At 53.1% G+C, this 12928-nt stretch overlaps 1 protein-coding gene across 2 annotated transcripts in view; it reads left to right on the top strand.

The window, feature by feature from the left end:
* The first annotated feature begins 528 nt into the window (after nt 1-528).
* The window catches only part of LIMD1 (LIM domain containing 1), a 30197-nt gene continuing 17797 nt past the window's right edge, over nt 529-12928 (top strand). The window contains exons 1-3 of one of the 2 annotated variants that reach the window (XM_059818908.1): nt 529-951; nt 1036-1696; nt 12249-12350. In XM_059818908.1, the coding sequence (XP_059674891.1) occupies nt 529-951; nt 1036-1696; nt 12249-12350 (1186 nt within the window). Of the gene's footprint in view, nt 1697-12248; nt 12351-12928 lie in introns of both variants that reach the window. The other variant, XM_059818907.1, reaches the window with a different exon arrangement.

Here is a 12928-nt window from a genome sequence, read left to right as displayed (position 1 = left end):
GGTTTTTCAGAGAGTTTCGGAGCCGGTACGGCCATTCTTCAGGGGAATGCGGCGAGAAAAGACGCCTTCTCCGGAGGCGATGAGGAGAAACCCCCTCCGCGCATCATCCGGGCGACTTGAACCACCGTGCGCGTCCCTTTCCAAGCCCCTTCCCAAGCTCAGCTGCCTTCCCTGGCCCCTTCCCAAGTGTTATCTGACACCGCCTATGCTGGATGCAGCGCGCTATTTGCGCGCGTTGCGTCTGTGCACTCGCACGTGACGTCTTTTGATCGCCCGCACACGCCACCGACTGGTGACGAGCGGCCGCGGCGAGGGGGGCGGGGCTTGGGGCGGGGCCAGGAGGCGGGGCGTTCGCCCCGCCTCCTGGCCCCGCCCCAAGCCCCGCCCCCGCCGGGACGGGCGCGGCGGGAGTGAGACGGCGCGGCGGGACGGAGCGGCCGCCGCCGCCGGCAGAGCCCTGAGCCGGGCGGGAAGGAGGAGGAGGAGGAGGAGGAGGAAGGCGGGGGTCTGCCCGCTGAGCCGGGCGGGATGGATAAGTACGACGACCTGGGTCTGGAAGCCAGCAAGTTCATCGAAGACCTCAACATGTACGAGGCCTCCAAGGACGGTCTCTTTCGGGTGGACAAAGCTGCCGGCAACAACCCCGAGTTCGAGGAGACCAGGCGGGTCTTCGCCACCAAAATGGCCAAGATCCACCTCCAGCAGCAGCAGCAGCAGGAGGAGATGCTGATGGCCGCCCTGAACGGCGGGGCTGCCTTCAGTGCCCCCCGGCCCAGCCTGCCGGTGGCACGGGGTGCCAAGCCACCCCCGGCCTCCGCCGCCGAGGGGCCGCGCACGAGGCCGTACGATGGAGGGGAGCGCGGCTTCGGCGAGAGCGGGGTGCGTGCCGAGGCCTCGGGGACCCAGGCCGGGCGCCGGGACTGGGAAGCGGAGCCCGACAGGATCCCCAGAGCGGGGGGCTCACGGCCTGGCGCCGGGTGCGGGGAGCAGCAGGCCGGGAGCTCCGGCGACCCCCAGCCCGGCTGCAGTGGGCAGGAGAACGGCAGCGAGGGCAGGCGGGGCAGCGGGGGCCGCGACCCGACGCCAGCCGGGCAGAGGTCCTCCTCCTTCTCACATGCCCGGATCCCCCCGGCACCCTCGTTGGGGACGGAGGAAGGGATGCCGGGGGCCCTGCCGCAGCTGAGGTCCTCCTCCTTCTCAGCCCCCTCAGTGCAGCCCGCACGGGGGTTTTCGGGCCCTGCTGATGCCTGCGGTCCCAGGACCGGAAGGGATGGCAGCCAGCTGTGGTACCAGGGTGTCCCGCTGTCCTTCCCCCCCAGCTCCGCGCCCGCCGCCCCAGGTGTGGACTACCAGCATGCCGCCGCCTACCCTGGCCCAGCCAGCCACTTCGTGGCCCACGGTCAAAACCACCAGCCCAATGGCAGTGGCGCGAGTCCCAAGCCGGGCTCCTCACGCCTGGCCTCGCGCGGGCCAACAGCTCCAGATGCTCCACAGCCGCCTTTCCCGGAGGGCGTGAGTGGTCCGCGGTCGGACGCCGGGCACCCGGAGGGCTCCAGCACAGCAAAGGTGAAGCTGCCCTGCCAGACCCTCCTTCCACAGCCGGAGCAAGGGCCGTCGGCAGCCGAGCTGAAGCTGGAGGCACTGACCCAGCGCCTGGAGCAGGAGATGGATGCTCGGCCGAAGGCTGATTACTTTGGTAAGGAGGCGGTCCGCCAGTCGTCCTGAAAAGGGTTTGCTGCAAAGTGTTGCTGCAGGGTTCGCACCTGCAGGGTTGCGTGTCTCCGTAGGCCTGCTTGGTTATGCTTTTTCAGTTGCTCGGGGGTGTTTCTGTTATTTAACTTCTATTTATCACAGGGACTGGAGGCTCCTCCTCCTGCAAAACTTTGTTCTTTAACCCTACCTCTTAAATTTTAAAGCAAAGGCAGTTTAGCAGCTTTGGGGAGGACAGCGCTGAGGAGAAGCTGGAGCATCATTTTTGGAAGTGCCCTTCGCTGCCGGCAGGGAGGCACTTGACTTTTCTTGACAGTACTCCTGGTTCTCTGTGTCTTAAAAGTACGCTGCCCAGCCACGTGTGAGCGGGAAGGCAGCCGTCCAGCCTGCGGAGGAGTCGCGCCTGCGTACTCTGCAGGCACTGAGAAGGGCACAGAGCTCGGGGGAGGCTTGGTGGTACCCCCCGTGGAGGTGCCATGCCCGGGCGTGCTTGCGGGATCGTTGAAAAGGAGTTGCTTGGAGATGGGAAGGGTGGTGGTTTCCCAAACTTGCCAGGATTTCCCCTTACCCCCAGGTACTGGTCCCCATCAGCTCTGAAAGGATCAGTGCATCCTGAAGACAGCAGTAAAACAGGTGGTAGGCACATTCCTCCCCAAATCTTCGGTCCGTGAGTCATCCACCAGAGGTTATCGCTGGCGCTTGGCGGTGGAAAGGGACCGCTTACATGCAAGGATCTCCCAATGAGGATATTAAATGTCCTGCTGGATTAAACCAGTTTACTACCCCAGGATGGCAGAAGATCAGGGGCAAATCGAGCGTTTCCTTTCCCTGCCACGCCACTTTGCAATTTAATTGCAGATGAGGTAGTTCAGCTTTTGGGAGAAGGAAACCCGAAGTTGCTGGGAAGGCTGAGAACTCCGCAGTTAATTTAATGAAGGATGGGGGCAGGTCTAATGTATTGATTTCCCTCACAATTTTAGACCCACGGTCACAGAAGTAGAAGCAGGGACAGATTAAACTCTAGCCTGGAGCAGAGGAAGGGTTTGTATCTCAGGCTGCACGGGTGCCATTGCACCGGGTCCTGCCCGGTGGGGTGGGTGGATGGCTCAGCGGTGGTCTGTGCACACAGGAGCAGCCACAGGCTTCACGCCAAGCTTCGGGGATGTAGCTGGAGGGACCACCGAGAGCTCAGTTGCAAATTGTATAACCAAATGTGTTTCCTGGCATCAGGCGGTGGTACTTGCCCGCAGAGGGCTGTGCTGGGATTGTTTATCCCAGTATCTGAGACTGGATTTAGCCTTGTGGCAGGGCAGATGCTTTTTTATTCTGTCGCAGAAAAGTGATGTGTCGAGTGGCTGTACTCGGAGCGTTTTGGCCTGGAAACATGTTTTGGTGCTTTCCGTCCCGTTCCGGCAGCACGCGGTTTGAATGAGCTCAGGGATCCTCGTCGGGGGAGTGGGGGGGCTGAACGCTGTGACAAGTTGCTGCTAACAAAGATGGGGTTGGGACAACAGTCTCGTGGGAGGCGGTGCTCAAAAATGGGAAGATTTTGCTGGAGGCAGCATTCAGCTCCACTGGAGAGGTGTCAGGGGTCTCTTCAACAGACCCCGCCACATCCGTCTTCTCCTCACGGTGCAAGTAAACCAGCTGGATCATACCTTGTCCGAAATGTGCATGGAGATGGGCTGAGAAAGCAGAGGGACCTAGTTGGTGGTTAGATTATTTTTACATTTTTGTCACAAAACAGGGGGTAGCACCAGGGGGAGGCTTTTGTCCTGCAGGAAATTCATAGTGAAGCAGGAGTAATTCTGGCAGCGTGGAGGGTCCTGCTGGTCAGGCGGCTGAGTTACCAGCGAGCCCCGGTGCGGGACGAGAGATGGAGGCTGCCTGATCCCCGGTGAGGTCTTTCGATGCCCTCCTGGTGGGACGTTTTACACCAGGGCGTCGTGTCCGAGAAACTGGGGAAGGAGGAGGATGATGGAGGAGAGGGAGAAACGAAAGGATGCAGTCACGGCAGAGGAAGAAGTAATGTTTTGTGGAGCCTAAGCTCTGTGGGGGAAGGCTTGGCAAATCTGCCCTGTGGAGGACGAAGGAGCAGGAAGAGGCAAGTACCGAGGTATTTTAATTCTGGGCCTCCTCCCACTTTCTTTCTCACTTTATTTTAATTTTTTCATAGTTACCTTACTTCCTTTGGAGGAATAAAGGACCCAGCTGGTCTTCTGAATCTGTCTTTGCTATGCCCTACCCTCAAGCTAGCAAACTTTAGGATGGAAAATAAATACTTTTATGCAATAGATAAAAAAGATCAACAGTTTGTTTTGTTGCAGACTTCCCCCCAGTGAAGGGAAGTCTAATGTAGCAGCTTTGCAGTACATCGGAGCCAGGAAATGAAACCAGGACTGAAGTACGGATGACCAAAGTGTTTTATCTAAAATGCTTTCAGCCCTCCTAATTTTGGGTGCTGCTTTTGCAACACGGTGATTTTTTGAGATGAGTCTGTCTCTCTTGGTAACACACAGTCTTTCAGTCTGTCTCTGTCTGGACTGAATATTTATCTTGAACAATTAATTCTGATCACAGTAAAGGAGCTGCTTTTTCCTTCACGATGTGAAAACAAGTGTTTGTAAATGAAAGCCTAGGAAAGGATAAGGTAGGGACTAGGCATAACATAGGTAGGATGCTCTGCTCAGGAGTAACAGACAGTCTGCTTATCTGTCAGCACCAGCTTGCTGTGCAAAATCCTTTTGTCTGCTCAGAGTATGTATGATAAGTGAAAGGAAAGCAGCAAAGCAAGCCGAGAATTTTCTTTTTTAAATAGTGGCTCATGTGTGAGCAGCGTGGGCTGGACGTGTCTCTGGAGGAAGAGTGCTTGTGAAGTGCTGACTTGATTTATGTGGGCTTTCGAGGAGGATGCAGGGAGTCTCAGGTATCACCCAGGTCTTAGGCTTGGGGAGGGAAATCCTGCAATTGCTCCCTGGAGATACTGGTTCCCACGCAGCAGAGAAGGGGCCCCAGGAGGTGCCGCTGGAAGCCACCTTGGGTTGTATTCAGGTTCTTGGTGTACTGTTTCCAGGGAACATCCAGGAGTGAGGTGCCTGAATCCCACTGACTTTCCGTGGTGTTCCTTTGGATGCACCAGCCTTCATCTGCACTTGGTGAATGGGAAGATTAATTAAATAGTAGTGACTGGGGGAGTTGCGACTCCTCCGCTATCACCACCCAGCGCAATGCAGATGCTTTGGGTTAGGTGAGGTGGCACCATTCTGAGGACCGGTGCGGGACGAGTTTTCAGGTGAGAGCTGGGCAGGTGCACAACCAAACCGAGCGTCTGCCTGCACTGCATGGAAGTGACTTGGTAGGGGAGAGGCCTGGCTGAGAGGCGTTGGGTCTGCAGGGAGGTTTTGTCATTCATTGTAGCAGAACCCGTGGTACCATGCAGTTCCTTGGTCTGCAGGCACAGATGGATGCTTTGAGAGGTGTAACATGCAGCATCACGTTTTTACCGGTGCTTATTTCACATAGCTAGATGGAAATCTCCATCTGATGGAGGCTATCTGCACCCTTACCAAAAGCTTTTTTTAAAACAATTTTTATAATTGGTTTTCTTGTTATAAATATTTGTTAGGTATTGAGTTCTGGCTCCCTTATTATTTAGAGCAGAGCTGATAAGCTGCAGACATCTTGTTTTGCAGTGAAATACTGGGATGCTTCCCAGCAGTCGGGCAGAGAAGATCTCGTAGCAAAGTCTGCAGATTTTCTTTTCCCCATGGCAGAAGCAGAGCGGTAGCTGGGTTGCTGAAACCCTGTGGAGACCTGGAACCCCAGCACCTTTGAATGGGTGTTAGCAGCTTGAAGGCCAGCAACGCTCTTTCGAAGTCTTGTGCACAGTGAAGTTAGTGTTTTACCACTGCCGAAACCACAATTCGTTTAACTTTAAGGCTGTGCACACCTGCGGACTTCACCAAACCCTGCTGGTGATGGTGCACCAGGATGCTTTGGTGGCAACGAGGGTAATTTCAGGGCTGCCGAGTGGAGAATTTCTGGTTAAAATGAAAGTTCTTCTGAGGTTTATTTTGTATGTGGGTGATGATAACAGCGTTGTTTCCGCTGGGAATGAGTGGAGGCATGCCTCACTGCCTGCTCCTGGGAGAACACCACGGCTGGAAGGAGATGCCTGCCTGCAGCGGAGAGGAGGGGGAGGCAGGGTGAGGCAGGTCCTGGCGGAACAAGGAAAGCTGGAAGGATCACGGCACGTGGACTAGTGGGTGTGTACAGATTGCAAAGCTTATCTCACTGCAGGGAACCAAGCAAGTAAGTATTTGCCTGGGATATGGCTCTTCAAGATTACAGCAGTATGCACTTCTCCTCCCTTCCTCCTGGGAGCTCAGCTGGGTTTGCAACCTAAGGAAAAATCTGTACCAAAAGGAAAGAAAAAGGAAGGAGCTGGGGCAGAGGATCAATAGGTCTTTCAGCCAGGATACTGTGGCAGTGGGGACTGAAAGGAATAAGGAGCCTCATTCATTTGGCACTGGAGTTAACGTAATCTCTGACATCGCTATAAGGTACTTAAAATGCCACTGACGTGAGTATGATGGCATTTTGTACTTTGCTGGCAGTGTGTACACGACTGTCTACAGCAAAATCGGGGATCAAGAACACGGCATGCAAAACCAGTACAGAAAAATTGTATTTGCCAACTCTGTGGTTCTTTGGGCAGGGAGGACCTGCATATCTTTGCTACCACTGAGTGACAACATGGGGCTGATACGAGTGATGATGCCCAGTGGTGAATGGGACCAGACTGCCACGTTTTCCAGGCACTCAATCTCACATGGGCCTCCAGATCTCCTTGAAATCAACTCTCCGGCAAGCACGATTGCACAGTAGTGGATAACGGCATAGCGAGGCACGCAGTGTGTCTAATTTAGAGTTTGATGTAGGAATGACTTGGTTAAGGTGAGACACGGGGAGGTGGCGTTAGGTTCTGGAGAAGGTCTGAAGTCAAACCCAAAGAACTGAGCATCACGTTGGGTATGACAGGGTGAAGGCTTTTTTTTCAGCAGACAGTTTTTGAAAAAAGTGTGCGTTAAGTGGAGGACTTGGTTCTCCTGGAATAAACGGGTGGGTCGGAAACACAAAAGCTGTAACTTCACAAGGGTCCTCCCCATCAGAGCAGGAAAGAGAAACAAGGTTAGAGGAAAGCTCTTGCCTTGTTCCCCTTTCCCGCTCTGATGTGGAGGATCCTTGTGAAGGTACAGCTTCTGCCAAGAGGCAGCAGGGTCTGCTTCTGGATTAGCCACGTGCGTGTCTGGGCAAGATGATATGGGAGGTGTTTATGTGTAAAGGTTCTGGGGTATTCTTCCAAATGCAACTGGGGGTTCTTCAGCATAAATCCAGCCTCCTGTAAGGAGGGGGCAAAAAGCAGTTATGTGTGGTGGAAGAGAGTCGCGCTGATCGTGGAAACGTGGCTTGCATAAAGTAAGTGGAAGGGGTAGGATAGACTTACTCCTCCGAGCGCTGTTTTTCTGGATTAGCTACATATGCAGACCCACACCACCAGACTCTCCCCTCATCTTGCCAGTGCATTCCTCTTACCCAGGACCGGATTGATGTGGCAAGGAAATCTCACCACTGAAGCAGCACAGCAACACATTTGGCCCTTTAAAATTAAGCGACAGTCTTAGCAAACCCAACCAGGAGCACATGTAGAAAAGCTTGGCTGTCCTGGATGCTGTTGAGAATGGGGATGCTGCTGGAAAACCCCACAACTGTGTTCTTGGTTTGCAGATAGACGATGTCTGGCACCTGAAAATAAATCATACCCACCAGTCCCAGAAAATGCTGTTTAGCATGGTTTGTATTGAATTTTTAGGGAGTGGGATATAGTAAGTAACTAAGCTCCATCTGGTAAGCATGAAATAGCAACACTTAGAGGAAAAAACATCTCTAAAGGCTTTGAGTCCAGCGTTAAATGGAAATGCACTTGTTGAACTTTGATGGTGGGACTGACACTTCACACTGGGCGACGGGTTCGCTTTCATTTCTGACAGCCCTTGAGGTCTGCATCAGACCTGTCTGCTCGTGTAAGCCGAGGCTATTCCCCGTGGCAGTCTTCCTTCTGGTTTGCAGTGCCGAGGTGGAGTACAGCGAGTGCCGGGACGTGGCTTGCAGGGCATGTTTTCGGTCCCAGCTCTGCCCCAAAGATCCCTTTGTTCAGGCACTCAGCTGCAGCGCGGGTGGTTGCTTACCGCATGATGTGAAAGGGAACAGAGATTTCTTTGTTGTCCGGGGCCTGGCTGCCCGGCCGGCAGAAATTGAGCCGAAATCAGCAATTTCCATCCTTTTCCCTGTCCAAATCTGGCTACCATTCTGCTGGCGCGCTCAAGTGTGAATTTACCGGCGCTGTGCATGTCAGCTTGGGCTTGGGCTCGTCATCCTGGTGACGAAAGAGAAACCTTTCATTTCTCCTTAATAACGTCTTAATAACACCGTCTGAGGTTAAAAGCCATAGTTTTGGAGGGGATATCTGCTCAGATCGGTGCTTGCATAGGCGCTTGTTACGTGTGGCAAAGTAACCAAGTGCAGAAATCGGGCATCTCGCTGAGCTGTGGGTACTCGGGATCCCTCTGCTTCGAGCTGAGGACAGAAGTTTTTGCTAAATGCTGTGTTATGCCGAGAAAATGACCCTAAGCTGCTGACTAGCGTCAGCAGCATGTGGGGTTGGCCTGATGCTGCTGACGTTTTAACTCTATGGCCTGGCTAGCAGAAAGCACGCTCAGCACTCTTTCGGGAAATAGTTGTCGGAGCTGGCGCGGAGCAGGGCGCAGAGCCCGTTTTGCAGTGGGATGGGGTTGGATGTGGCCTGTGCTGTGCTGCCTTCCGTCAGGCTGGCTTCCCACGTGTTGCCGAGCTCGGCGACTGGCCGCTGTCAGCAACAGGTATTGCTTTTTCCCTGCGTACCTAAGCCGAGAGAACAGGATCATTGTGGCAGCAGGGAGCGAGCGGCAACCACAAAGTGGAAAGGAGAAATCAATAAAAAGCAGCTTTTTTCTCCCTTTCAGGCCAGGTGTGCTGAGAGTCAGAGATGAAGGCTCAATGATGTTGCTTAAAATATTTCAGAGTATTATATTTGGAAGAAGCAAAGACTTATCTCTGGAATAATTCCAGTTGCTACTGAGATTCAATTGGCTTTCAAGTAAGATTTAGCAGATACAAGTAAAAACATAAACCACACACAGATTTGCCATAATGCCATTTTTCAATTGTCTGCCTTGCCACAGGACGCCTATAAATATTTATAGCATGTCTGATTATTACATAGTTGGGTAATTTAGCAGATTATAGTTTTTACAGACAACGTTGTCAATTTATTTTAAAAGCCCTTTCATTCTATGACTTTATTTCCCATGTTTTAAGGGCCTACATACTTAAAGACGTGGATAAAAGGGTTAAGCAGGGGATGAAACGGAGCATGTACTGAAAGAAAGGGGGAAGGATGGCAGGGCAGGGCGGTGGAGGGGTGGGAGGTGGAGGGAGGTTTGGGTACGGATGCGGGAGCCCAGGCAGCTCCTGCGGGATCTGGCCGGACTGTCTGTCCCGTTGGGGAAAACACAGGCAGTGCCTACGCTCTGAAGATTAAATGGGATAGACAGGAGACATCAGAGGCAATTTCTGCCTTCCATGGGATTTGCGTTAGGGTGTTTTGTAGTGGCTGTAGATGCCTGCCAGCATCTTTACCGTGCACTGCGTCTGCACGCAGCTGCTGTGCCTTCTGCCTCCTGCTTCTCCTTGCTGCTCATCCATATTCAGTGTCATCCGTCTGCTTTCTGGAAAGGAGGAAATCGGAGCGCGCTGGTGATTTTTTCTGGAGCAGCCACTCATTGGCACGGAGAAGGGAAAAATGCAGCACTTACAGTGCAATAAATACATCGGTTCTGTGGAGAGCCTGGTGGATGTCGTGGAAAGAAGGCTTTGAGCAGCAAAATCAGCAGGTTTTCTGCTGTCAAAACTTTCCACTTGGCATCGCTGTAGTCGAGAGGGAATTTTGCGAGGTAGCTGTTAGCTTTTGTGTCAGATGGTTGCGCAGCATCTCAGGCTGCCGCTGAATGTACGTGTTCCTGGGAGAACACATCAATTTGAAAAGCCAAATTTTCTTGTCTTTGTCTTGTCTTGTCTTTTTTTTTTTTCTTCTTTTTTTGGTAATGCCTGCATGATTTATCTTTTGCTTTCTTAAAATGTTTCTTCAGTTAATAACTGAGATAAATCTGCTTGGCTCGAAAAGAACCAGCAAGTTTTGCTAACTTGGTGCCAGTCTGCATGCTGGGGTGGGCCCGCAGCCAAGCTAGCATTTCAGTTCAGGTCAGATTTGGACAAAACAGAATAACTAATTATTCTCTGCAGCCTTCTCTCCACGTTTGTGTCAGTTTGGACTCTGGCTCTGAGCGCAGTGGGGCTTGGAGCAGCACTAGGACAGCTTTCAGCGTGCTGGTTGAGTGCACGCAGGCAGCTGCAGCACCGAGAGCCAGATCCGCTCTCGGAAAATGAAGTATCTGCTTTTCAGCAGCCCTGTGTGCGCTACGGCAAAGGGTTCCTTAAGCGTTTTTAACCCTGTAGCGTGAAAACTGACGGCCGCAGCAAGAAACTGTTAACCACCGTGGGACTGCCGGAGTTGGGAGTTACTTTTCAGTGCTGTCCTAAGTATGTTTGGTTTCTTCCTAACTTTCATCAGACCGTTCCAATTACTCCAGAGCTTGTGGGGCCCTGAAAGAAGTGAATTTTTGTTAACCACGGCATGACTAAGGATCTCCAGCAAGATGATGCTGTCCCTCTTCTTGGGCCAGTAGGAGCAAGACGTGACCAACAATCCCTGCCCCAGGGAGTTTAAGAGTCAGAGCAGCGGTGGAAGGAGAGACCTGGAGGCAAAGTCACATCCGCAGGATCGCTGAGGAGCAGAGACATATCTTCTGTTTGTCCTTCACACTACGCTTTTTGGGTAGATCCAGGTTTATTTGCTTAAACACAGACTAAAGTTGCTCACTTAGAAGTAGTTAAAGGGTGATGCTGCTTTAAAACCGGTCTGTCGCAACCAGAGGGTAATGCCTGAAGTAAGTAAACTGGCTTGATGTGTCATTTTCTTTGGACAAGGACTTTCTCTCCCTGGCCGCTAACAGTGGTTTTGGGTGGTCTCGCTGTGTTTCTGCCTGCCAGGTGGAGGGAGCAGGTCCTGCTAGTGGATGCCATCAAGGGTGTGAAACTCAGTTGGCACTTCTTACTCCCTTATCAAATTAGTTTTACATGGAAATGCGGGTGAGATTTGAGAGGCCCTAGGTGAACACACAACACCCTTTGCGAACCTGCAGTGCTGAAGTCTCTCCCTGCAGTCCCTCCCTCCCTCCCCACCACCACCACCACACATCTGCCCTGTTGCCACTGTTTCCAGCCTCGATCAGGCAAGGCTGTGCCTGGAGGGTCTCAGCAGCTTCCTCATGAGGTGGAAATCCTCACCCTACACTCTCTGCCTGGCTTGGATTTTGAGTTGGAGCCCCACACCAGGGTGGGTGCAGGTGGAAGTGTGCTTGGCTGTACTGGCTGTGGCGAGAGATTGGGCTGAACAGCCAAGCGCAGTCGTCTTCTCCTTCCTCTGGAGCTCCAGAGCTGACCCTGGTCTTCAGGTGATAGTGGTGGTAGAAAAGCCTGGGTGCGAGGAGCACCCTGGACTTGCACTTGGGACAGCTTTTAGCCAGAAGTTGACCATGTGTGCTGGTCCCGGCTCTCCTTCATCCCATGGGCCACCGGAGAGTCAGCCCCCCTTAGCTGGTGGTGCCGCCACCACCAGGTATCCTCTCCTTACAGCTGACCTCTTTCTTGCCTTGTCCCGCAGGGCGCGAGAAGAACGTCTGGGCAGGATACCTGGTCTGTAGGTAGTGCCTACGCTGGGTCTCTCTGTTCCGATGTGGCTGACAGAGGGAAGAGAGGTAGGTGTCAGGTAGTCAGCCCAGCTCTGTTCTGGTGGGAAATCCTTAGGGCCTCCAGCAGACACAAGCAGGGTCTGAAACTGATGGAGATTTAAAGGGGCTAAGGGAAGACGTGTGTTTTCCTCACATCAGTTGCAACCAACAAGCTTATTTCGTGCAATAAGTAGCAGAAACTATTGGTCTGTGAACAGCGCTGAGCACCGCTTACTACCACTCAGGCTTTTGGGAGGGTCACTGAGTGTTTTTAAATGTATATGAAGTTTGTGGGAGTGAATAGGTGAAGGAAGGAGATGTCGCTGTAGACAAACAGGGCTGCTCTTGTCTGGTTTACTTTTTTGCGAAAGGCTTTTGCCATGGAGGTTTGATGACCGTCGTGGCCACTGTTAACAGCATCGCTCAGGGTGGGTGACACTGATGTGACCTACGTCTTGTGGCTACAATGAACCACCTGGTCCTAAGCTGTCGAGCCACCATGCCGAATTACAGGTGTGGTCACCCAGCCAGTGCCCCCAGCCGCGCCACAGGGTCCCGCTTCTGACCTCTGTCTCCCTCTCTCTCTTCCAGGCACCTGTGTGAAGTGCAGCAAGGGGGTGTATGGAGCAAACCAGGCTTGCCAGGCCATGGGCAACCTCTACCACGATGGCTGCTTCACCTGCGGAGCCTGCAGTGAGTACCCCCTGCCTGGCCTGCTGCCCGTGCTACCGGAGCAGGGCCCTGGGGCAAACTCTTTGGGCTTAACATTTTTCTGGTGTAAAGGGGGAAAAAAAGGATGTGGTTATTGAATTATCTACCAGCTGAAGTCTGCTGCAGCTGTATGTCTTGGTGGTGGTGGTTGCTATTTGTTTTTGAACGGGTTCTTGCAAGGCATGTAGAAAAGATACTTCGGATTGTGCCGGCCACCTGCCTTCTGGTATGGGGGACGGTTGTTTTCATTCCTCTGTCTCTCTGTTACAGCTATGTTTTCTTACTCACAGAGTGGTTTTTTCAAAGCAGCAGTGAATATGCCTTAGCTGGCATTTATGGGTTTTTTATTTGTCACGTCAGACTTTACAGCCATTCTGGCCTTTCAGTCTGCGGACCCCAGGGAGAGCCGCCGGGCGGGCGCAGTGCCGAGGGCACAGGCAGGGTGCGAGGATCGGCAGCGGGCTCTGCGAGCGCCGGAGACACCTTTTCAGATGGAGCTGCTGCATGGTTCGTCTGGTCATGGTGTGGTCGTGGTCGTCAGACCACGGGTGGTCTGGTTG

Source organism: Gavia stellata, chromosome 6 (genome assembly GCF_030936135.1).
Source record: "Gavia stellata isolate bGavSte3 chromosome 6, bGavSte3.hap2, whole genome shotgun sequence".
Classification (NCBI taxonomy): domain Eukaryota; kingdom Metazoa; phylum Chordata; class Aves; order Gaviiformes; family Gaviidae; genus Gavia; species Gavia stellata.
Note: the sequence above shows the minus strand (reverse complement) of the source record. Positions and strands in the feature narration are given on the sequence as shown.